Below are 26,057 nucleotides of genomic sequence, written 5' to 3' on the forward strand. Positions count from 1 at the left end.
CTGAAATTATCAGTGATTACGTAAATGTTTTTTCTAATTTGTTATTTCGTTAAATTCGAAAGATGATTGAAAATCATTTGTTGGAATCATCAATATTCACATTCGTCGTATTATAAATACAAATATATCAGAAGAATTTTAGACATATACAGGGAGGTCCGTAATGAACGTGCCAAATTGCAATCCTTGATTAAACTCGTGAAATTAATGATTATAAGCGAAATAGGCAATATGTCGGTAAAATGTCGTTCATTAACTAGATCAAGGATGTTAAAGTTTAGTTCTCAAAATGACTATTTCTTTATGGCTCTTGAAATATCGGATTTGGGGGTTTGGCGTTTTAAACTAACGTTAATAAAAAATGGGTCAATAAAAACTAATTCCAATTTAAAATTTTGATTTCATGACGGACCACTTTGATAATCGTTTTTTGATTGGTTATTGCCAAAAATGCTATCAGCGACATTTTTCTAAAGCATATTTGACATTATTCATATATTTATTCCTAGGCATATTACCCACTTGAATTTGTTTTTATTCCGTTTCAAAATAGCATTAAAAGGTATTTTATTTAGATTATTGAATATAAATCCTAATGACGATGTGAATGTGTTTATTTGTAACCGATTCTTAGTGAACTGTTTTTGAAACAATGATAACGAATTAAAATAAAATATTATAATTAATGAAAAATTATCAATAGTGATAATGACGTACAAATGAATAAAACAGTATATTTTCTTTCCTGGACTGATGACGTACTATGTCTTTGCTAAATCTATACTTAAATATGCACTTCGGGTCTGGCAGGAGTTTGCTTCGACAAAAAAGTCTCTGCATAGTACCTTTGGAATGAGCTATCGCTATAGACCTATTGTAGCGGAAAATAGTATCCTGACACTTGTTGACATGTATGCACTTTTATGTACGTGTTTAAAAATAAGGATGTGTTAATTGAATCGATACACAAACATCATTATGTAACTAGATATAAATCAAACCTTTCACCTGAAAAGTGAAATTTCACCTATACTCAGACAAATACAATTTGTAATCGTTTACCGGAAATTATTAGGATTATGCCTGAGAAAAAAGCTTCTTAAAACTTCATAACTATTTTGCCAAGGCCTTTTATTCAATAAACGAATTCTATAGCGATAGCGACTAATCAAATTTATGATAATATATTGCTGATATGCAAATGTATTTTTATTTGTATATACAGATGATTACTCCAGGATATGTTCCGTACGTTTCTTTGTTGTTGTTTATTGTTTATTTTATAATTTGGAACAAATCAAATTTTGGCATCATTGTCGAAGCATCAATCTCCAAATTTATGAAGTTTTTAGTGGTTCATTTCTTAAAAATTGTGTGTTTTATGGAAATACGTTTCTTACATCATCATAATCTCCGATAAAAAGTAACAAAACGGTACTAACGAGAAAGTTATTCTATGAAATAGCAATATTATACATATACAAAATAGAATCCAAGATATTTTTAAAAACTGCTTGAGCCATAAAGAAATAACAACTTTGAGAACGAAATTTTAGTATGTATGTATGTCACTAAAAGGAAGTGGTGGTATATATAAAACAATAAGCAAACAGAGTTAAGTTAAGTTATTTTCCTCCTTATTTGAAATTTAAAAGTACCTATTCTTCAAATTCTTCCCTTTGATTACCAAGTAAGTTGTCTTGATATGCACAATACCGTTGAAACAAACACACCAATAAACAAACTTTTGAAAAATTTGCTTTAAATAAAATCACAGCTGGTTCGGGAAGTCATTCAAAATACTCGTTACCAAAATTTATGTTGTGTTGTGTATGTTTATATTTATGTGGTGCTTGTTTTGTTGTGTTAAAACTAGCAGTAAACAATAAGTAAACCGAACGAGGTTATTTTCCTCCTTATCTGAATCCTAAAAGTATGAAATAGAGCAGCTCTAATTTATTTCCTTATGTAGAGTGGTTAAACTTTTATCAAGCACCTATTCTTCATATTCTTCCCTTTGATTACCAAGGAAGTTGTCTTGATTTGCACAATATCTTTGAAACAAGCACACCAATAAACAAACTTTTGAAAAATTTGCTTTAAATAAAATCACAACTTGTTCGTTATCAAATTTCATTTTATAGACACTATCAACCTGACACTGAAGCAATGCATAGTCAAGTTTTCCCAAAACATTTGATTACGGGAAGTCATTTAAAATACTCGTGATCAAAATTTATTTTGTATTGTGTGTGTTTATATTTACGATGTGGTTTTTTTTGTTGTGTTGAAACTAAGCTACAAAATTTTTACTATGAAGTTTGAATGTTCGAGGCATCATTCAAGTTTAAAAGGCGGAAACACGTAAAAATTTTCTAGCTGAGAACATGCTAGTTTTAACGCAACAAAACAAACACAAAATAAATCTAAATATACACCACACAATATAAATTCATCATTGCTCATCCAGTGCTCTTTCAAAGCAATAATATAATACAATTTAATTAAAATTTTACGGTGTCAACATGATAGCAACAGTTCTCGATTGTTTACTTGGAGACCAAAGTCGTCAGTCGTAAAGATCTTGAAAATATTTTAAGTAAATAACGGTTCAGCAAAGAACGTACCTTTCGTGTAATACGAATTTAATAAATTGACAATTACTTCCGAATTCACGTATCGATTCCGACACAGGTAAAACGATGAATAATTAAATTCGAACCGTGCGTCGTCACTCGAAAATCTAGATAAATCAGGAGCCGTTTGGTCGTATTCAGGTTTCACGACCAACTGTTGGACAATGCCGCGTCGCGACGCTGAAGAAGTCGCGAGTTGCAAGTTGCGCGCGTCTCACGGTTATGGCGTCGACGTTACGTAGACGATGGTTTTTTGTTTTGGCATTGATTTAGAGGTTGAGGTTGCGAGACGGGGGACGTTCATAATATCGCAACCAGTGCTGCCCCGAATGGGTTAATAGTTGAACTAATGTCTGGTATTCCGATTGGAGTTGTACCGAGCTGTCTACTTATCGTCATTGTGACGCGTTATACCTTTGTTTATCCCACGCACGATTGATTATTCCATTGTTTGTTTTTTATTTAAGGTTTTCCTTTAAATTGGTGATTCGACTCGTACATATATTGCGTCTGAATCAGTGCATCGTCACCAATTCACTGATTTTGATGGTTTATAACTTTTTTATTTTAAATTCAATTGAGTTTTATTTTTTCAATAATGAAAATGCAGATATGCGGCTTCATACAACTTATGACTGTTGTCGACAATAGACAAAATATTATATTTTATGAACAATTTAATGGCGCCACTCCAGTATATCCAGTATATTTTTGACTCTCTCAAAAAGTAATTTGGGCTTTCATACCTATTGTTTCACATACGTCAGATGTTTTGACGATTGTCAATTTTGACGGTCATGTGAGTGAATATATTCGTGTGGTTTTGCAATAACGTACCCAAAAATTAACGCTCGTAGAAAAAGTATAGTATGCAACAAGTGCAGTAAACGGCATTTGAGTCACGAGTTTATTTGGCACGAGCGGAGCGTGTGTTTAATAAACGAGTGACTTAAAACGTTTACGAAAATTGCATACTATACTTTTTCTATGACGGTTAGTCTTTAGGTACATTTTTGCAAAAAAAACACGAATATATTCACTGACAGAATTGACAAACGGCAAAATTCAAAACATCCGATTGCTCCCAAATCCATGCGGTAATATCCAGAAAATGTCAGAAGTGGCTCGAATCAGTGGGACAAGAAACTCACATGGTAAAGTGGCCGCACGCTAAATCGGTGAATAATTAAGTATTTTAAAGAAGGCAGTAGAAAAACTCTTTGAGTCACTCGTTTATTTAAACACCCGCTCCGTTGCGCTCCGCTGGTACCAAATAAGCTCGTGACTCAAATGCCGTTTGCCACACTTGTTGCATAATATATTTATGTCGCGTCAACATCACTTGTCATGCAAGACAAATTGCGAAAAATATGTATGAATGTTTGACAAGCCGAGGGTTATTTAAACAAGAAGCTTTAAAAGAAAAGTGCCAATATTCTCGATAAACGTTATTGTAAAGAATGAATTATTAAATGAAAGGGAAAACATAGTGATTTTCAATCGCACCGTCTAGATGATAGTGGACAAGATAACAAAAAAGAAAATATATTCCCTTTTTCGAAACCAAATTGTTCATTCATACTTACAATAAACAGATATAGCAGCTAGAAGATGAAACCAACATAATTGCTAGCCATGTCACCCTTAATTTATCTGGAATTTAAATACCACAAAATAGACACAAACAAATACCTTCAGGAAATCATAAATATAGATCCGAAAACATTATACATCATTTACCTAGATGAAACTTGACTTGATACACATGATGCTATAACCAAAGGAGGGATTGATTCCTGTAAAAAGTGTTAGATAAAAGCAATAAAGGAAAATGGGTCACCATAATTCGCTCTGGACTAGAAGATATGCGAACAATAAAGGGCTTGAACTATCATCATATTTATTTGTAAACTGGTTTTAAATTTATCTAGGGATCACAGCGCTAAGTAGAAAAGCTGAAATTCAAGAATATTTGTTACAAAATGATATTTATTTTGAATCCAACTACAAGAAAGAGCAACTTCTGGGAGTTTTAAATTCAAATACTATGAAAACAAACACAGTTGAGCTGAGGCATATTGTTTTACATCTTTACGTTATCCGGATAGAACATTAGTGGCACCAAATAAAATCAAATGTGAGAGCAGAAAATGTTACTCCTACTTTAGCCCCGACTGCAATAAATTTAATTAAAGATATAATTAATGATATTATTTTTACAATTAAAGTTAATGACGAATCTGACAGTAAAACAGATTATTAATATTAATTATTTATAATTTGTATGTATTATACCTAATATAATATTTAATATTTACATTTTCAAAACCTTGTTTGCTTGCTTTATAGACTAACTTTTGTAGGTTATAACCCGCTGCGAATTTGGGCACCCCGGTTCACTTTTGGTTAACTTAAAAATAGGTGTCAGGTTTCTAATTTAATTAATTTAAGTAGTGTAATTACGTTTGCATCATTAATCAATCAGATGTCTAGCAAAAAAAATGATTATCAAATCGAAATCTGGTTTCGGAGAAACTCGGAATAAATATTATCAAATTAGTTTATTTCTACATATAATCTCGTTCAACGCAAAAATTTTATGTTTCTGGACTACACGTTTTTAATTTATTCCATGTTAACTGCGGCACTGTTTAGTGTTAGATGTGGGGTTTCAATCAAATCAAATCAATTCAAATCATTTGAGATCGGTTTTTTGTTAAAAATTAAATAATTACTATCAGGGAAATTTTTAAAAACGTTCAAGTGTCAAAATCTTTTTTTAAACTGTCCCGAAAGTGACATTAAATTTTTTTTTAAACTTTTTGCATGTCTTTTATGACTTTTTCGTGATCATTTTGGTTTCCACAATAACGAAATAAATTGTCCAAGATTTACCGAAAAAACTAAAAATTTTGTTTACAGTACAGCACTGAAACGATTTCAAAAATAATGTATGTAACACGCACCGAAAGTGCAATTATACTGGACTAATATATAGTTTGTGACCCCTTTCAAAGCAATAATTTAGCAGCATTGACTGAAACATCACATCCCTTTGGTGTCAGATGTGGGATTTTTGAATGATTAATAAACGATGCCTCGCGTGATAATTAAATAATTATTTTTTTAAGTGTGATTTAACCACGGGTTTGCATGTTGAATACTATTTGTGCAATATTCAACCGGCGGTAATGGTCGCTATTGTCGGTGCACGAAAATCTATCGTTAATAATTGTAAATGGAAACAATGCTCCGATATAAAAGGGCTAGGCTAAGGTCAACTTAAAATATCGGCGAGACAATTCACACTAAATGGATATCCGATAGTAGACACAAAAAGTGATCGCGTGTAACCTTATATTACCAATTTTTTCGATACGCGTACCTATAGTTAAATAAAATCACTGCCACATTGTATTAACACGCCGAAAAACCCAATACATTTGATATCGTTCGTTTTGATTTCAGCGAACCGATATATATTCGTTCACAATTAAAAACCTACTGCTTGGTCATTTAACGAGAGCAAAAGTTTTAAAATTAATTTGTACGTCGTAATTTCGCCAAAATTTATTTTACACTCTATGAAAAACGAAAAGTAATAATTTGCCTATAATTTGGTCGCCTAGGTCACTGACACTGCTGCAATTTAAAATACTTTTTTAAAATTTTTAAATTTTAAAAAAGTATTACTAAATAAAATAAAAGTATTAATTAAGTTTTTAAGTTTATGTATTAATAAATTAATTTAAATTTATTAAAAGATATATAGGATGATTCGTAAATAATGATTGAGCTTAGCATAACTTATAATGGGTGTTTTTTTTCGATGTATAGAACTTTAAGTTGGCATTACTGTTCAAGATGGCGACCGATTTAAGAGCTGTCAAGTGATTTAGTCTCAGTTTGCTTTGGCAATTTATCATGAATAGACTCACACCTGAACAACGCTTGCAAATAGTGCAATTTTATTTCGAAAATAATGGTTCTGTGCGAAATACGTATCGCGCACTACGTCCATTTTATCGTTGACAAAATTGTCCATCAGTGCAGTTAATTTGATTAACCATGGAACGTTTTCGCACCACGTTTACTCTTATTGATAACTCGCATCCCCAGAGACGCCGTACAGAAGAAACTATTGCTGCTGTAGAGCGTAGCATTGAGAAAGACCCGAATGAGTCCATCCGCCATCGAGCACAGGAATTGGATCTGTGTCCATCCACTTTATAGAAGATTTTGATTTAACTCTTCCATTCCTGAATTGAATAACCATGATGTCCAGATGTGGTTTCAACAAGACGGCGCAACATGTCACACAGCTCGTGTCACAATCGATTTATTGAAAGACGTTTGGTGACCGCCTAATTTCACGTTTTGGACCTGTGAATTGGCCTCCAAGATCTTGTGATTTAACACCGCTAGACTACTTTCTGTGGTGCTATGTAAAGTCATTGGTCTATGCGGATGAGCCACAAACAGACGACAACATTCGCCGTGTTATTGCTGATATACGGTCACAAATGTTGGAAAAAGTAATCGAAAATTGGACTTCCGGATTGGACTACATCCGCGCCAGCCATGGCGGTCATATGCCAGAAATCATATTTAAAAAGTAATGCCACAAGACTGTCTTTCGGATAAATAAAATTCATGTCAATCGAATAATCCATCGTTGTTTTATTGCAACTTAAAGTTCTATATAAATAAGGATGAGATTACTTGCATTAGAGAAATAATCCTCTCGTTTTACTTAAAAAGAGAAATAACCACCTTGGACAAAGTAATATCTGAAATAAAAAAGGATGATTATTCCACCCGTGAATAAGAAGAGATTGTTGAAAACTTTGAAAGAAATACATTTTCGTTACGAATGAACGCATAACAGATAATCACTTTTAATAGAAAAAGAATAGAGACACCGCATGTTGAAACACTCTTACAAAAGCGAATAAACACAGTGGATTGTAAAAAATTGAGTGTGGAGTGGAAAGTGGAAATAGGAGAGAACGTGGGAAGCCGATAACATGCTGGAAAACACTATAAACACACACATCTGACTACTAGAAACATGGTGACTGACATTTACAAATGAAGTTGTATTGTAAATGGTAGATGTATTTAAATAATAAAAATTATTACAATTTATCTGTTTTCATATTATTTTTACTTCAATCGAAGTTTTTATTTACTTGATCTGATAATTGTTATTGTATTTATTATTCTAATAAATTATCTGTAGTTACACAGCGGTCATATTACTCCCATTCACCAAACTCGTATTTCTATTGCTGTAGATGTTGAATACTGAACTACGAAATTTATTGGAAACTTTCATTGCAATTTATCTGAACTGTACTACTATACTGAATATACTACTATTTACATACTTAGATGGTATTATTTAGATAAATTTAATCACATTTTTCAATCTGTTTTTTGCAAACATAATGAAAATGTGAAAGCATGTTTAAATTTTCATTAAAAAAGGCACGCTTGTTTAGGCCGTCTAACTCTGAAGATATTTAACTTATTTCATTTAATAGATGATATTTGGAGCAATAAAAAAAACAAATATATAACAATAACAATTTTGATAATAGTAATTAAAAATTTCATTTCAAATGTTGTCGAACACGATCTACCTCAATTCATTTTACAATACTTGAAGTTTTGTTGTTACTATTACCAAAGATGTTGATGTAAAACAATGGTTTTTATTGCTCCCCGTACGTTTTCATCTTTTAAATATTTATTTAAAAAAAAAAGAGAAAAAATAATGTTAACTCAATCTCTCAATCATAACATTTTGGTATCTAGTGCCTCCAGTTGAGAGATCTCGCCTTCTTTATGAATCACCAGGTATAGCGTTTAAAAAATGACGACTTCGGTTCAATATCAGGCAAAAATGATGTATCAAGAACTAAAAACTACCCTTCATTCTTACCAGCGTATCATACAATCGTTGTCAGCTCTTCTCTCAAATGTCGGAATGCTCAAACCTAACAAAGAATGACACTTTTAGTATTTTAACTGGTTTCGCTTGATAGCAATAACTATTCCAATGCAAATTTAATTTTGAGACAGTAGTATAATAGAAATACCGAAAAATTCTACACCTTGAAAAAGTCCCATTTTAAGCAGCGCAGTTTTAGTAAAATATGCCTCTTGATAGTACAATATTGCGAAATTGGACCACGGTTGGTCTTTGTGTACGCCGTAAGCCAAAAGTAATTTCGCATATACGTCATCCGCTTAACGTTAACGTTAATGGGATTTTTTTTCTTTGGACCTCTCAGAAATTTGCATCAAGGCATTTTTTAAAATCAGAATTAAAGTTATAATCTCAAATAAATTTCATGATCTTTTCATGGTACGGAATGTCCCTGTAAAACAATTTTCTGTGTCAGCAGTGTAGTTAGAGTGTAACGAAATGCTAAAGAAAAATGGAATGCGTGTGTGCTGAACATGCAACTTGTATTGAAATCTAAGGTACAACTGACTTACTTTGTTCCTCCGTTGAATGATCGAAAATAAAATTTGTCAAATTAAATTAAATAAAACTCACCCCATGTTAAGGGCAAAAATTCACGTCTGCAAAGCTGAGATTTCCCAGATTTTGAAGCAGCCACAAAATATATCACGGCACCGCCGCTGTTAATTTCATTTTCGTAAGTGGAAAAAAAAGTATCGATTCATAAAAACCAGTTTGCCTTTGTAATAATACACAAAAATAAATCCGAATTACGGACATCTCACTCACACTATGAAGTGATAGACGAAACATTTCCAGTTGTCAGGCCTTTCCAGAAAGTTGTAGACCTGCCCTTGAAAGGTCGCCCTTCCGGCGATTTTCCTATGTTGCTTTGATGCGTATCGAGCGGCGTCGCCCCATTTCGGGGGACTTTCCAGCAAGAGGGTAGCTGGATTAAGTCCTTGGCAGGTTGAAGCATCGGGCTGGACTAAAAAAATATACTAATCTTTACGCGCTTCAATAGAAGTTCTTGTTCGTCAAATCGCAACGAAACGGCAAAGTATACTTTTCAAACTGTAAGAGGATATGTAGGGAACTATTTGGATTAGAGAATCGTTTCAAATTCATCAAAACTGATATCTGAATGTCACGATAAATGAGTTTAATATGCTACTGTATTGTTTATTTGCTACATGCCTGCTTCTAATGGTGTTTGTAACAAATGTTGGTTACTTCTATCGCTGAGTGGGCTAGGCGAGGGAGTACTTCCTACCTCTACGATGGTCACAGATAATTGAGAACGACCTAAAACATTAAAAGACTGTTTTTATTTCGCACCACTCTTCACATCTTTCTATGAAGCTGATATTTTCATCAGTTGATATGTGTCCAAATGATGTAAAAGAAAATCACTAAAATTAAATTAATATTAACTTTAATTTAAAATTAAAAACTGTATGTTTATGGGTATAAATTTCAAAGTGGCCACGGAATTTATGCAACTTCGACTATATAAAAGAATTTGGCCCATTGTTTAATTAACGAGAACTAATTTAGTCGATCTGAATAATACTTAAAAAATTGGAATCACATTCATCCATCATCTATCAAGTGCACAATACAATTTTAATCGAAAGATAATTCAATGGGACTAGAAATTGAATAAAATGGCCACTTCCAATTAACACTTGATTAGTTTGTTACGTTATAATTATTCTCTGTTATAAAGAGGTCAAAGAGCTCCTGTAAAGTTCATTTACATCTATTTAGAAAACTAAAATACTCGATTTGGATTGGATTCGACATATAACTCTGCTATTTTGGTCAAGTAATTAACATAAATGGTTATATAAAATTAATTAAAACCGTTCTTGATTGACAGAAGTTAGATTGTTTTAAAAAACCTGAAATATCGATGTTCTCTATGTTTCATTCACCACACTGAACTCTAGCACGTTGATGATACACAAAGCTTTTTATCGATTAATGACTTGATCGAGTAAAAACCATTCCGTGCGAAAAAAGGGAATGGATTCCGGAAAAATATTAATTAGATGCGAAAACGGGGCACGAATTTTGATTTATAATACGCCCAGCTATTTTGGTACGCAAATGTGCGTTGTCAGATCTATATCATCTTAACACGAAAAGTCGTAATTGGAAAAAATATAACGACTGGCTCCAAATAAAAAACTGAATTAAACAATAATCACTAAAGGCACACCATATAATATGTATCAATGCATGAATGACATCGAATGATATCCGTTTTATACTATAGAATGATGTTACTTTGTTCCCGCCTTTGTTATACCAATAATTAAAACTTACCTTTACCTTTAAAGAGGTGTAATTATAACTGAGAAAACTCCTTGAAACGCTGTTTTTATGTAATATTTGAAATGTTTCGTGATTCATACAAATGATCTGTCAATGGTGTGTGTTGACTAATGGTGATGACGTTGAATTTACGGAAATTCTAAAATCTAATAACAATTAGAGACGACCGGACTGAGGTGGCTTTTAATTGATGAAAATCCATTTAACACAAATTAAATTAGAACAACAAATGTTCAGATTTTCACAGTTTTTAAAGATTTATGACATCTGTTTCGGCAACATCGTGCCTTTATCAAATACCAAGTATTTTTAATCATATTAACTCGATACATAACACACATACCATAGAGACGGAACAAGATAACTCTCAAAACTTTCTGGACTTAACTATAACTAAACTACAGAACAAGTTAGATTTTTTTATTTACATTTTTTTTCACATTTACCATAAACCCTCACATATGGAAACAATAATACATAATTACTCAAATCAACCTTAAACACACAAAATCTCTGCTTTTTATGCATTTATCAACAGACTACTTACTACTTTCTGCAGAATATTTTGAAAAAGAATTAAATATTATAAAGCAAATAGCTTTTAGAATGGTTACAACCCCTCTTTGATAGATAATATTGTAACTAAAAAGCAGTTTCAAATAACTCTGAACTCTATCTATCCCATATTAAACACCAAAAACAAAATTTATAAATCAATCAAATACATAGGAGAACCCAGCAAGAAAATTTCGAAACATATATCTAAATTTAGTATTAATATTTGTTTTAAGACTGAAAACATCATAGGACATTTTTTTAAAAGCAATATAAGTAAATTACGAAAAACTCAAAAATCCGGAGTCTACAAGCTGAAATGTGGATCTGGTCCAAAATTTATATCGGACAAACAGGTAGAACATTTAAGAAACGCATTAACAAACATAAAAGGGCGTATAAAAATAAAAGTTCGGATTCTAACTATGCCATTCATTTAAATTCAGAAATGCACAACTTTGACGATAATTTTGATATTTTACATAATCATTCAAAAAGCAAAAAATTGAGTTTGTTGGAAGCTATGGAGATTAACAAAATGAGATATTCGAATCTATTACTTAATGGCCAATTGGATTTAAATGCGTCTTCGTTGTTAAATTTAAATTTATAACCCTATACCTCCAATTAAAAATCTGTTACTACTATATACAAGTGTCGGAATATAGTCATATTTTGTGTTTGATAAAGGCACGGTGTTGTCGAAACAGCTGCCATAAAGCATTAAAAACTGTGAAAATCTGAACATTTTTTGTTCTCATTTAATTTGAATTAGAAACGGTGTGATAATATTCATGTTTGCACTGTTTTAAATGGCGATTCAATTAAACTTCTTGGCCGAAGTTTACGATATGTTAGTTTTCACACTTTATATAAATACATAGATGACGTAAAAGATATAATGAACGGAATTTGAACTAGATGCTATAGGATGTAAAAAATAAACGAATATATTTCGATCATCTTAAATTGAATTATTAAATTAAAATTATAAATAAAATGATTGTTTTTTATGAAAGATCTTATAAAAAGCTACAACTATTATTAAGCATGTTGCGATTTATCTTAACTTTTTCAATATTTACCATTCTGAACTGAGGTGGCTTTCACTTGACACCTTTTAAAAGATTAGAATTAATAAAAACACTTTGAAAATTGGAAAATTATAAAAATAAATGAAAAAGACTTAAAAACTTAAAGATTTTCAAAATGAATTTAAACATCATTTCAAATTTAAAAATTTTAAAAACGGTTTTAAAACTTGAAAATAAAGCTTTTAAAATTTTAAGGTTTTAAAACCAACTTAAGCACCTTTTAAAATTTGAAAATTAATAAAAACGCTTTTACAATTTGAAAATGAATTTAAAAGTGAAAGATTTTTAAAATGACTTTGAACCCCTTTTCAAATTTTAAAATAAATTTTAAAAAATCTAAATTTGGAGTGAATTAGAATGCCTGTATAATTTTAAGACTTTTAAAATGAATCTAAAGACCCTTTAAATTTTTTAAATGAACACTTTTTAAACTTTAAGATTTTAAAATTAATTCAAACACCTTTTAAAATTAGAAAATTAATAAACAACATCAAAAGATATGGAAAATAGTATTCGGAACGCGTGCAGTAAAATAACACCGCCTATGCTAAAGAACATCCAAGAAAATATATGAAAAAGACTAAACATGTATATCCTAGTTGAAGAGCATATTTTTGAACAATTATTACGCCGTAATAATAATTAAAAATAAGATAAGTTATTTTTTAGTAATAAATATTTTCGGTGAATTTAAAGTTTACCTTTTATTTTCACCAAAATTACTAATAACTGTGTTTGTTTTATCCACGACTCCAACAAAGTTGTTTCTCCTGTCCATTTTTTAATCTCAACAGAGCCCTGGTGACTAATATTGTATTGTATAATATAGTAATAGTCTTAGATAAAAGGAATGGTAAATATTGGAAATGTTAAAATAAGTCGCCAAATATTAAAAGTAAGTATATATGACGTACTTAATAAGTTGGAGGTTTTTTTAAGATGTTTCAGAAAAAATAATATTTATTGTGTGTCATTTAAGAAAATCGAGATTTTTCAATTTTAAGTTATCCAAATATGTTGATTTATCTAATTCATATCCGTTACGTCATCCTGGAACAACGCTAATTTCAAACATGAGTGATCTACCTTTAAAAATAAGGACACTCACGTGTGAAAACTACAATTTTTTTAGAAAACTTATAATATTACAAAAATTATTGGGTTTAGTTAAGATTATTGTTAATAAAAGAGTTGAAGAATTTCAAAACGAATTCAAAACAAAATAAAAAATATATACATAATTTATAATTAACTTTTATATTTAACATTTTCTCATAATTTTTGAAAAACAATGAGATAATGAACTCTTTAAACAATTTAAAATAATCATTACTTGCAAGTTTTCGAATATCAAGTTGAGAAGAAGAGAAGATGCATCAGGACTGGTCTTATTTATTTTTTTTTTTGGGTCACGGTAAATAGCGCTCTAATCCCCAATATAAAAACGATTTATTCTCTTTGGAAAAAATAGCAGTCCTTTTAAACAAAATTTCATCTTATAAGTCATGAACATGCTTACTTAACATCAACATCCTTACTCAATACAGAATACAAAATGAACCAAGCCACTGCCCAACCGAACACAAAAATAATGCGATTACTTAACGTTTAATTAAAATCTAAATAACTAAATAATAAAAAATAATAAGTTCAACGTCCTTGTCTTGTATTGATCCATTTATTCATTCTTTGTTTTCTGGTTTTTGTATCTAGATTTATTGTACGGTTACTATGTTGAAATTAGTAATAATAATATGTAGGAAATATTATCTATTTGTTGGGGACAAAATTCATAACTCCTTTTAATTTCCTTCCTATTCCTTCTTATTTCTTTTACGCGACCACTAGTGTTGAATATTTTTTTGCAAAACAAGTGGCGTGTGACGTGATCATCAGAACTGACGTCAAAATGACTAGACTGTCGTCTAGTAACCTTTTCCGTTGATATAATAGAATATGACATTATACAAAGTTACAAAAAAATAAGTCAATGCGTTAAGTACATATCCTTAACAACAAGGCTTTTCTTATGCAAATTTAGATTTGCTATGTTGTCAATATACAGATGAAAGTTAACTTTTTAAAATGATAGTCTATTAATATATTTATTAATTCAACTGTAACTTGTGTAAAAATACTTGTCACAGAAACTTCAAAATTTTTGCAAGAGCCAGAAAATTAGACAAACCATCAACTTAAAATAGGCATAGAGTTATTCCCCGTTTTTTTATAGCATCTTTGAGGTTTTTGCCAACAACCGTGGAGAAACTATCATACTGCCCTGATATACCTACACCGAATTTCAAATAGACCTCTTAAAATGCACCAGAGATATAATTTAAAAAGCGGTATATTGAAAACAAAGGAAGATTTCATTATTTATTTATTTATTAAACTTTTTTTCTTCATTGCCACGTTTATCGTAAATTTATCATTCGCAAAAAAACTTCCTGAATTCATTATTGTTATTTGAGTTAGCACCGCCTCAAAAGGGTATAACAACGCCGAAACTTGTTACTTTAGTGTGATTAAAGTGGTGCAAAAATTCCCTATTAATCGATCACATCATTACATTACCTGAAGAGAGAAGTTTTTGCTGTTCATCCAGTGCCATACTAACGAAAGTGATCTCAAGTGCAAACGTTAACCCGAACGTGTCCTGAAAATAAATCCCGACTTAATTTGGTTGACAAAGGAGTGTGTAATAAAGACCTTTTAACATATCAAGCACTATTATAACTTAATGGTTTGGGCGATATACAGGGTGACGCAATCCATAAAATCGAAATACAGATATTTGAAAAATATTCTCAATAGTATAAGGTGTTTCATAAAAGCGTGACACAAAAAATAGATATATATTTTTAAATGGAGCACACACGATATAACTTTGCATGTTACTATTCCTCCACGAAATGTTTGTATGACTCTGTTATTATTTTTGAATTTCGCTATGATCCTATGTCTTTCAATCTCGTGCCTCTACAATATTAAACACAATTAAATGCATAATTAATAAAGCCTCAAACTGATGGCAACTGCCAAAATTGAAACTAATTTTGTCCGTTATTTTAAATGGAATACTAATTACTTTATGGCGTTCGACTGTTGTCCCCTTACCACTTTTGTTAACGATTTCCTATACTTATCAAAAATTTTCCTAGTATTCGTTTTTATTAATCATTATCAAATATAATGTAGTACAATTATATTTGAAGGTTATATAATCGATTTAAAACTAAACTGGTTTCGTGAAACAAAATTTCAAATTTCATTAATTTTAGTTTTTATGTGCCTAGTTTCTTGAAAAAAAAATAGGTTTAGCTTTACTTCATTTTACCTTCATGCTTTATCAACCAATAGCTAATAAAACAAAAAATACTTGTTAGTTAGTTAGAAACAACCTAATATTTGAGCAAAAAGTGTACTAAATCGATAATATAAATAAAAAATGTAAGCGTTCCACTTTAATTTAATATTCAGGGCTCAACTAGATTGCGATATGTTAACGTATGTATGTTTGTAAATGATTAATATAGACCAATACTACGGAAAACCTTGAATCGACAGATGTAGGGAAACCTTAACAAAAGTGGTACAGCGACAGTGTATATACGATAAAGAAATTAGTTATAAAAAAATCAGAGAAAAATTATTCGTCAAGTTGGCAGTCACTTATGCGCTCTACTAAAGTCTTAGTAGCTTCCACTATACTAGGGTCAATTTTTAATATTATAGACGGAGACGAATGAAAGAAAAATTTTTCTATTTTTTCCAATAGGTTGACAATGTAGCATCAAACTTGAATCGCGGTATCCCATAAACATTTTTTGGAGGAATTGTACTGATATGATAAATATATAGGGATTTCATTTAACAATGTATTATTGAATTGACACAGCTTGTATAATTGACTATATTTTGTTTGTAGCTAATCTTTTGTCTGTATTTATTTTCCAATTTTATGCAGGAGCTATTAAAAAAGAAACAAAAACGTAATAAGTAAGATAGATATAGTACTTTGTCATACTATTGCACCACCCTCGATTTTATCGATATGATATGGTATAGATATTACTGTACAATCAGCCGGTTACAAAATTTATAATACTAAAAGAATAAAATTTAATGACTATTAAAACCTGCCCACCGGAAAATTATTTGTTTACCCATTCCTAAATGTAACGCATAGTACTCTTTAAATCTGGGATCTTGAAGTGTGGTAAAGTCTGTTCATAGATATAAGAAAGTGACTAACTGATACGAATTAAGGAAAGACCCGGGCAAGCTGCAAGAATGAAATATGGCCGAACAAGTCCGTACTTTGCTTAGAATTTAATTATTTGGTCTTTTGTTAGGGAAGATACTAAACAATATTTATTTATTTATGTATGTATTTATGTTTAAATCTAAAATAATATTACAGATTATTCTTATTACCTACTTAAATTACTTAAAATTATTCACATAATATATCATACTGTGGCACTATGGCTATCATCGCCTGTTCTAATTATTATTTGTTCTATATTATTTGCAATATGGACATACGATTGTTCTGCTTTTTCTATATGTTTAACAGAATTCGACCAACTTTGTGGAGGGATGTTAAAAACTTTGGTTTCTATAAGTTTGAAGACATTGGAGTTAACACGGGGAAAACATTGTTACGACGATTGGAGATGTCAGTTGTGCCAAACATGTTCAATGGGATTAAATATACAGTGGTAAGGTGGAAGCCTTAAAACTGTATGCCCTACATTTTTTGCATAATATTCACAAACGTATTCCTTTTGTACGTTCAAGCTTTGTAGAACCTCAATTAATTGCTTTTTGGTATAATCTTCGTGAAAATAAATGTCGTTATTATACATGCAGTTTTGAATTGTTGCTTTTGCGTCACATGAGGAAGGGGTTTTAGTCAACTGTCTACTGTGATAACCTCCATTGTCCATTACAATGACGCTATTAGGAGGAATGTTTGGAACTAGTTTGTTTTTAAAGCAACTTTCAAATAAATCAGCGGTGGTGTCTTCATGGTAATCCAGAGAAGAATCTTTAATATTTTTCGCAGACAGAGAAAGTCCATTTGGAATCCAACCATCTTTAGAGCCAGTATGCAAAATAGTTATTCTTTTACCTCTTTTTGATGGCGCGTTTTGTTTTACACTTATTAGTTGAGTCAACCCTACCATTTTCCGAATTCTAAAAGATTCCATTAAAACTTACCGTTTGTCAATTTTTTTAAATCTAAACCCCGTGCATTGAACACACTTCCATAAGGTAGTTCTGCCACATTTAACATCGGTTTCATCTTTTTCTAGCCTCCTAATTAAGATATCTAATGCAGGCACCCTTTGTTCCTCGTATAACTGGTAAATTTTACGCCGTATTATATCTTGATCACTTTCATCTACACTCGAGAAAATGTCAGCATCGCTTCTTTTTTTCCTGGCTGAAATGGGATTATTCACAATTTTCCATACAATTGATGTTGGAATTTTCGACAATGTGACCGTTTCTTCTAAAGATGCTTGTTTGCTGGCACCACGTTCAATGAGAGTCAAATAAACATTGTTTATAACTTCCTTAGTCTCAATAGAATAATGTTTTCTACATTTGGGCGGGAGCATCTCCTGAGATACACTAAACTCGCACATATTTTGCATAATTCGCACACGATTCAACACACGCTGTATTACACACGAAATAATAATGATTACTAATAAACTTAAACTAGGTAGTATACCAAACCAAAGAATATTAAACACAGGTAGGTATAAAATTATGTTCTATTACGGACCACAATTTTACCTGAATTTAAATTCCGAAAGTTTAGGTAATAATCTTGTTGCATTCTATGCATGGCCACCCTTGGATAATCCCATTCAAAAGCAATTGGTCACTTTTTTGTATCTATGAACAGACCATAGCTTAGATTTAGCCATAATATCATAATAATGGTTCATTCTAGAAAAACATCAAAATTATACGAATGATATATTTTATATTATATTTTGTCAGATATATTAGGTTTTATTTAAATTTTGTAGCCAAATGTCATTAGCATAATAATAATAAATCGACTTTTATTAACAGATAAAAAGAGGTTACAGCATTGCGAAGTTTAGTAGACTCCAATAAACAACCACACTGAACCGTAAGTTTTCAGAATTCAGTTTATACAAGTCATTGTTAAAAAAAAAAGAATGAGCCAGAATCTATAGAATAGAAAAATTAATAATAACAAAAAAGAAATAACACACTCAATTAAACTGTAGCCCATAGATTTAACATGCAGAGACTGGTTAATACAGCGTAATTATTGAGATTTATTTATTGTGAAACATTAAGAACTTTGGATTAGCGTCTAGCAGAATATAATATAATACATAATAGACTTTTTCACGAAGGTTTTGGTTATTTGGATATTGGATTTGCAAATTATATTTTGCTTCCAAAGAGCATAAGATGACACTTTGCTTCGTTAAGGCGCGCATATTATGATTTACTGATATGGATCTAATAAGGTGTATGTAAACGTTGCTTGGATTCACTTATACTATGTTATATTATGTTATTATACACCCATGATGTTTGTATTTTTGTGGACAAGTAACAACTTTTTTATTTTAAATGTATATTAAGGTATTTTTAAATACCACGGAACCTTCTAGGTCGTATTTTGTATATAATAACCTATACCTAAAATTTGACGTATTACGAATTGCATACTAAACGTGACGTCTGCAGGTCTAAATTTATTTATCGAGTTCTCCAACTGAAAGACAAAGACTTTGCTATATATTTGGGGTTGATTTTCTTATAACAGGTGGTAAAAGGGTGACTTTGCATGAGCAATATATATATTTCATGGAGTTGTTTGAAATATTAGCAAAAAAAAGTGCTTCCATTGTGAAAACGCTTAAACGCTTATTAATTGCTCAAGAACATGACCGCAAAACATGGCAGAAACAAAAATCGAGCACTAAAAAAATGCCACCCACAAATTACAGTCGGTTCACAACTTTTTTTTTATTTTATTTTTATAATCTGTTTTTAATTTGTTTAATGTCTAAAAATCGACTCCAACAACAAAAAACATTTGGACTGAAAAATATCCAGATTGACAAAAATCGAATAATAGACTAATGTGAAAATTTCATATTACATATTATAGGCAACAGATCCTTCCGTAGGCTCAAACAACCAACGGATGAATACACAGCAGTAAAAAATATTTTTTTGCATTTTTTTCATTTTAGTTGTTATTTTTGTGTAATAATAATTAATGACAAATGTACATAGAACTAGACAAGAAGTGTTTTTTCTATGAAGACACCTCTCCAGGGAAAATGGCAGGAATAAAATTTATTGAAAATTTAAGATATTTTAAAAACGCTGTTTTACCTTTTACGTTACTTGAAATATAGAATAATCTGTTGCAATTTCGATAAGAAATTTGCTTGTACCTTTTATGTGAAAATAAATTAAATAAATGACCTAGGTAAAAATATAGTGAGTTCTACGATATATACGCGTAATAACGAGACTTGGATATGCAAAGTTTACATAAAAATGACAATCCCAAAGCCCATTTACTCGAAGCTGCAAGCTAACGCTATTCAATTCAGAAATATACAATTTCGAATAGAAATTTTAATGCCGCGTCAACAAAGTTTTATGCAATTCGCCTGGTCATACTAAGCCGCATATGTATAGGACACGTCATTTAAAATTCTATTAAATTCTCGTTCTGACGGAAGTGACAGGAAAATAAAATCCCGTTTGTTTAATGACTTGCGTAACTCCAAATAAAGGTGTAAAACTTCGGAAGCGAAATGGATTAGATATTATTAAACAAAAGTTTACGACGTTGGAAATATGATTAAATAATAATAATAATGATTGAGAATTTTGAATTTGTATTAACTAATAAAAAATAAAAATTTTGTAAACTTTAAAAATACTGAAAACCGTTCGAGCATGGATCAAAATTGACATTACAAAATTTAGTAAATGACTAAAGTAAAGCAAGGACTAATCAATGTAAAGGACTAATCTAACTAAATTTTGAAAAGTATTATTTTCAAAATTTTACATATTTAAAGAAAACTAACAAAATCACCAAATAATGGTGTGTAAATTATTTCAGGAAGAATATTAAATACGGAAATCGAACAACAAGAACCTCCCTTTTTATCTTTAGTATAAGAACGCCTAAAACTATAATAGTAGTATAGTTGAAATGGGCAAAGAATTGACAACTGACTTATTTCAAAAATGTTTGTTATTACGATTTTTATGTCATTTTAGTAGTAATAAAATTTATTATAACTTTTGTATGTATCATTTTCTACTACAATTATTAAATATCTATGGACAGCTCTCAAATTCCGAAAAACTAAAAATGGTTTTGAGTAGAGCTTACAAACCTGCAATTCCTTGCCCATTAAAACTTTTTCGTATCTGCTACATCTTCCGAAATACTAATTACTGAAGTGCCAACCAGATGTACAAACATGTGCAACTTGTGGAATGATCAAATACATTGGCTGCGGACAAGGTCTGTCGAATTACAATAAACTATTGGCGTGCCAGATTTCTTTGCTATTTAAGTATATCTATGCTTCACATTTGTTTTTAAATGGCAATAATACCTACCAACTTTGAAAGCAAAATTCAGAAAAATGTGCAAAATGAGAAAAAACAATTTTCTTCGCAAATATTTGAAAGCGAAGCATTTTTAGACGACATATGTTATTTTTATGTGCCGAATACTCTGTTAAAGTTCCTCCATTTCAATTTCGATCACCTTGTATAGTGGTTCTGACTGCTTTTAGGCTTTACTCGTTTACTTCCTTGGTATATATGTATACTTCAAAAGATTTTAAACTGGATATTGCACCATTGTGCTCCCAGTTTCAGACCAGCTTTTATATTTAGGCTGGGGTATTCCAACATTACGCTTTTAGACCATATTTTTGAAGACTTACGGACATTTGTTCGATTATCACTAATACCTTTAATTTCCATAAAGCGTATCGATTTGTTCGATCCATCCTTGGTACTGAGTTTTGTATTTATCTAGGTCGGTTGTTAATGAATCGAACTTTCCTGTTAGCTTCGTCAGAGCTTATCTGAAACTGTTTCTTCACTACAATTGACCACCCTGTAAGGTGGCTGTGACTACTTTTAAGGATCACTCGTTTACTATTTTGGTTTTGAGACTATTAGTGAGGCGTTGATTCAATATAAATACTTCAAGAGATTTGAAGTTGGGTATCGCCCCATTGTGGTCCTAGTGTTAGACCAGCTTTGTTGATGAAGCGAATTTGCTACTTTTTCACCAATCATCCCATGGGCTTCTTCGAGCTTGACTGAATCAGTTTCAACAACAACCGATGCAGGAGGAACCCATAAAATTTTTAAATAGTATCTATTTGTCTTACTCGCATGGGTTATCTAAAGCGCAATTTATTTCGATCAGTCTATCAGTATACTTCTTCTGTCCTACTAATGTCGAAAAAAATAATTTTTATTTTTATTAGATCATACAAAAAAATCATTCAAAATTCTAGATCATTAAATGCCACTAGAGTGAAAACTTGGTATAGTAACTAGAAATCAAGTTCTCTTTATTGTAAAATTCGCCATATTTTCATCGCAAGATCATTTTTATCGTATAATTATGAATTTGCTCGGTGTATCAAAAGAACATTGCCGCATGAAAAATGGGTATTAATGTACACCGTGTGCCAAAAAAATACGATCCAATATAAATATAAAATATTATAATTTTGTTTATAGGGGTTCCCCCCCAACCGACATACTCTTTGTTATTTTAAATATATTTCAAATATTTTTGGAATCCTTGGTTACAATAAGGGTCACTTTCTTAAGAAATTCCTATTCAAATTTTTAATAGTTTAAGCAGATATTGAGGTTATGTGTTTTTCTTCATATTTTGATTTCCCCATATAAAATTGTATGGTGCGCTACTGATTCAAGCATTGCAACGAAAATTTAACCACAGACTAAGGAGATGATGCACCACTCAATCAGTTTGACAGATGCGCCTCGGCAGGGTGTCCCAAATAGATTGTGCCGTTTTGGCGAATTCAATTAACAAAATTTCAAGATTTTCAAATGGAACACTATATTTTTATGCAGATATCAATTCTAGGACAAAAAATAAGGTAAGTTTGTAATTTAACTTATATTTAAATTTTACTTACTTTTTGAGATATTTGAGGTTTAATATAACAGCCGCATAAATTCTTGCATTCTTGAATTTACAGCTTTGTACATTAGGTCACTTGTTGGCAATATTAGGTATTTTTTAAATAGCAAAGACATGAGACTACTACTTTTAAAAATATAATACTCCAGATATACGAATAAAACATATTGCTAACCATACAAATAAAGTTTATTTGTATTGTTAGCAACATGGAGCGAAGTAACGAACCCTTTTTAGTTAACTTTTTGTTTAATAGATTTATTTATTCAAATTTGTTACCTTGTTTAGTTAGCCTATAAACTTCAATGATATATTTTTCTTATTAGGTATTTTCAATCAAGCTACATAATTAACTCTTAAATGTTTCTTTAAATATGAATTTTAAAGTTTTATTAAATATGTTTTCAAAATTTCCACGTATTAATGGACACCCATCTTTAAAAGAAATCGTATCACGTCTCTGCTATTTAAAAAATACCTAATATTACCAACAAGTGGCCTAATGTGACAGCTTTAAATTCGACAAGAATTTATACGGGTGTTACGTTAAACCTCGACTATCTCAAAAAGTAAGTAAAATTTAAATATTAGACAAATTACAAACTTACCATATTGTTTGTCCTAGAATTGATATCTGAATAAAAAAATTTGAAAAATTTGAAAATTTTGATATGTTGTTAATTGAATTCGCCCAAAACGGCACCACCTATTTGGGCCACCCTGTATAAACTGAGACGCATCTGTCAAACTGAATGAGTAGTGCATCATCTTAGTCGGTGGTTAAATTTTCGTTGCAATACCTGGGTCAGTAGCGTCACAATACAATTTTATATGTAAAACTATGTAAAATTTGAACAGGAACTTGTTAAGAAAGTGTCCTTTATTTTAACCAAAGATTCCAAAAATGTCGAAATATGGTCCATTTAAAATAACAAAGTTGACGTCGGGGGACACTCTTGGTACACCCTGTATCAAGAAAATTTATATATTTTTATATAATATTTAAAATTTGAAATCTTCAGGAGAGTCCAAGAAACTTTTGTATGATTTTTTTTTTCGTATCTCCTATGGGTTTCCATATCGTACAGTGGATTGTTTTATTTGGTGCACTGTCTACAATATTACCAACTTTCAAGCTAGCTACATCCGGCAGTAAAATACATAATTAGTGTAAAGGCAGAGTAGTTTCAAAATTGCGGAAAGGATGACAACTATTTCAAGAATTCACCTAGAATCGTCAAAACAGATACGGAAATTATGAACAACCATTTATATTATTATTAATTCCGGACACCACCTAGTAATGTATTCTTACTCAGGATGAATCAAGAAAATTTCATGGTATTTAGATATTTATTTATGTTTTTAAAGTTTCAGAAATATAAATAATAAGCAGTGAAGCTGGTGATGGTTGCATTGATGATTTTCATTAGTATTAATTTTTTGGAATCAAGTTTATTGTACCGGGTGTCCTAGTAAAGACAATAGAAATTAAAAAAAAATAAATCGGCCAACAGAAAATGCTAGAACTTAAGTTTGAGTTTAAAATTCTAGGTAAGAATTACGCCCTCTGGTGGGCATTTGAAAAACTTGATGGTCGATTTACTTTTTTTTTTTTCAAATTTCTAGGACCGTTATTTTTTTCTAATAATATACCTCGGTGCCGTTACTGGGAAATCCGGTATACCAAAGGATCAAACAAGTAAAAGAAAGTCATATTTTTTTAATTATTCAAAGTAAATAAAAAAAATTCCAGAAATGTCGTTCGTTAAGATACTTATATACATACATATAAACTTTTTCTGTTTTTATGGATGACGAATCTATAGCCGAGCGTTGCCGCTTGTTTCTTGACACACCCTGTATTTTTCGATGACGTCCTTTTAACTAAAAAGGTCTTGAAACCGAAAGTGAAGACCCTATCAGTTTTATTTTTGAATATAATATCATGGGGCTTTCGCAATCTCAAACTGAAAGTTTATGCGACACATCCAATGACAGCTTCCTGATCAAAAAAAAAAATCAACTCTCTCACACACCAAACAATCTGACTATCAAAATTATGAAATTCCTGAAAATTTTCTCATTGGCAACGAACCACGGTCAGTCGGAGGACATTAAAACAGATATCGTTCAGCCCGATAAATGCAATATAGATTATTTTAATAAGTAATCGCCGCTAATCGCAAATGCCCTAAACCTAAAACCAATCTCGAAACGCTACCAATTCTCTACTTGTCGGAACTAAGGAAAAGAAGCAATTTTTCAAGCCAAAACAAACATAAAAAGCCAGAAATTTCAAATGAAAATTCAATTTACCAGTAACGAACGCTAGCGGAACCTGAACAGAATCGCACATAGTGTTAGAAAGAGGACATGATACTGGACGCGTATTTCATATGAAAATACGTTTCCGTATACAACCGCCTGCAGGACTTGTTGAGTTTGAACTGAAATATTCGGTGGATCAAAACAGACAACCTTCGCGGAGAACGTTGGCCCGAGCTTGCGTGGATATTCTCCAATGGAAATGGAGTTCAGAAGTTGCAGTCGTGTCGTGTACGGGATGTTCCGTATAAAAACTTACACGTTTCCGGTGGATTTGTTAAAATAGTTGAAGAGCAAAAGTAGTAAGCAGTCATCGAATACACACCATGGAAGACGAACGCATTACATTAATAATTTTCTATTTGATTTACCGTCGACATAAGCACAAGAATGTCACAGCAGAGTATTTTGGGTGCATCCAATAAATTTACAAAAGAAGGACGTTAGCGGTTTAAATGCCTTATATCTCTGGTTAATGTAGGACGAACAACAATTTTTGAATTACTTACATAGCTCCACAAAATAAAACACCTACCGAAATGTTAGCGGTCACATTAAGGTGAAATATGAAGTGGAAAAATCTTTGTTGTTTAGAAATTGAACTGAGGTGGCTTTTACTTGATGAAAATCCATTTATCAAAATAAATAAGAACTAAAAGTTCAGATTTTCACGAAATTATATATTTTTACATGACAATTGTTTCGACAACACCGTGTCTTTATCAAATGTAATATTTACAAACTATCTGCTACTATATATATCGAAAAATTACAACAAAACCTTAATGTTGTGAGAATTTAAGCTCAATAAAGGAGAGGTTAAGCAATACATTTAATCTCCATGGCTTCCAATAAATTTTATTTTTTACTTTTTGTGGCTGTATATA

At 31.1% G+C, this 26,057-nt stretch overlaps 2 protein-coding genes across 5 annotated transcripts in view; both read right to left on the minus strand.

Moving 5' to 3' along the window:
- LOC132705510 (potassium voltage-gated channel subfamily KQT member 1-like) overlaps positions 1-9,508 on the minus strand; it is a 145,393-nt gene extending 135,885 nt beyond the window's left edge. For 3 of the 4 annotated variants that reach the window (XM_060676121.1, XM_060676122.1, XM_060676119.1), the window contains exon 1: positions 2,628-2,804. The gene's annotated coding sequence lies outside the window, so the exon portion shown is untranslated. Of the gene's footprint in view, positions 1-2,627; positions 2,805-8,583 lie in introns of those variants that run through there. The other variant, XM_060676120.1, reaches the window with a different exon arrangement.
- LOC132705513 (uncharacterized) lies at positions 8,146-25,278 on the minus strand. The gene is made up of 5 exons (XM_060676126.1): positions 25,162-25,278; positions 9,808-9,915; positions 9,400-9,598; positions 9,205-9,290; positions 8,146-8,638 (listed from the first exon to the last, which is right to left on the minus strand). Exons 1-5 carry the CDS (start codon positions 25,199-25,201, stop codon positions 8,580-8,582), a joined length of 492 nt encoding a protein of 163 aa, XP_060532109.1. The 5' UTR covers positions 25,202-25,278; the 3' UTR covers positions 8,146-8,579.
- Between the last annotated feature and the right edge of the window lie 779 nt (positions 25,279-26,057).

Source organism: Cylas formicarius, unplaced genomic scaffold, assembly GCF_029955315.1.
Source record: "Cylas formicarius isolate icCylForm1 unplaced genomic scaffold, icCylForm1.1 PGA_scaffold_7__23_contigs__length_41026272, whole genome shotgun sequence".
In the NCBI taxonomy this organism is placed as follows: Eukaryota; Metazoa; Arthropoda; class Insecta; order Coleoptera; family Brentidae; genus Cylas; species Cylas formicarius.

Excerpts from the sequence above, each read along its gene's own strand:
- LOC132705513 (XM_060676126.1), bottom strand. The coding sequence starts at position 25,201 with ATGTGCGATTCTGTTCAGGTTCCGCTAGCGTTCGTTACTG. Across the intron at positions 9,291-9,399 it reads TTCGTCTATCACTTCATAGT|CGGCGGTGCCGTGATATATT; the intron begins GTGAGTGAGATG and ends TGAAATTAACAG. Across the intron at positions 8,639-9,204 it reads ATTTTTGCCCTTAACATGGG|GTTTGAGCATTCCGACATTT; the intron begins GTGAGTTTTATT and ends ATTCTTTGTTAG.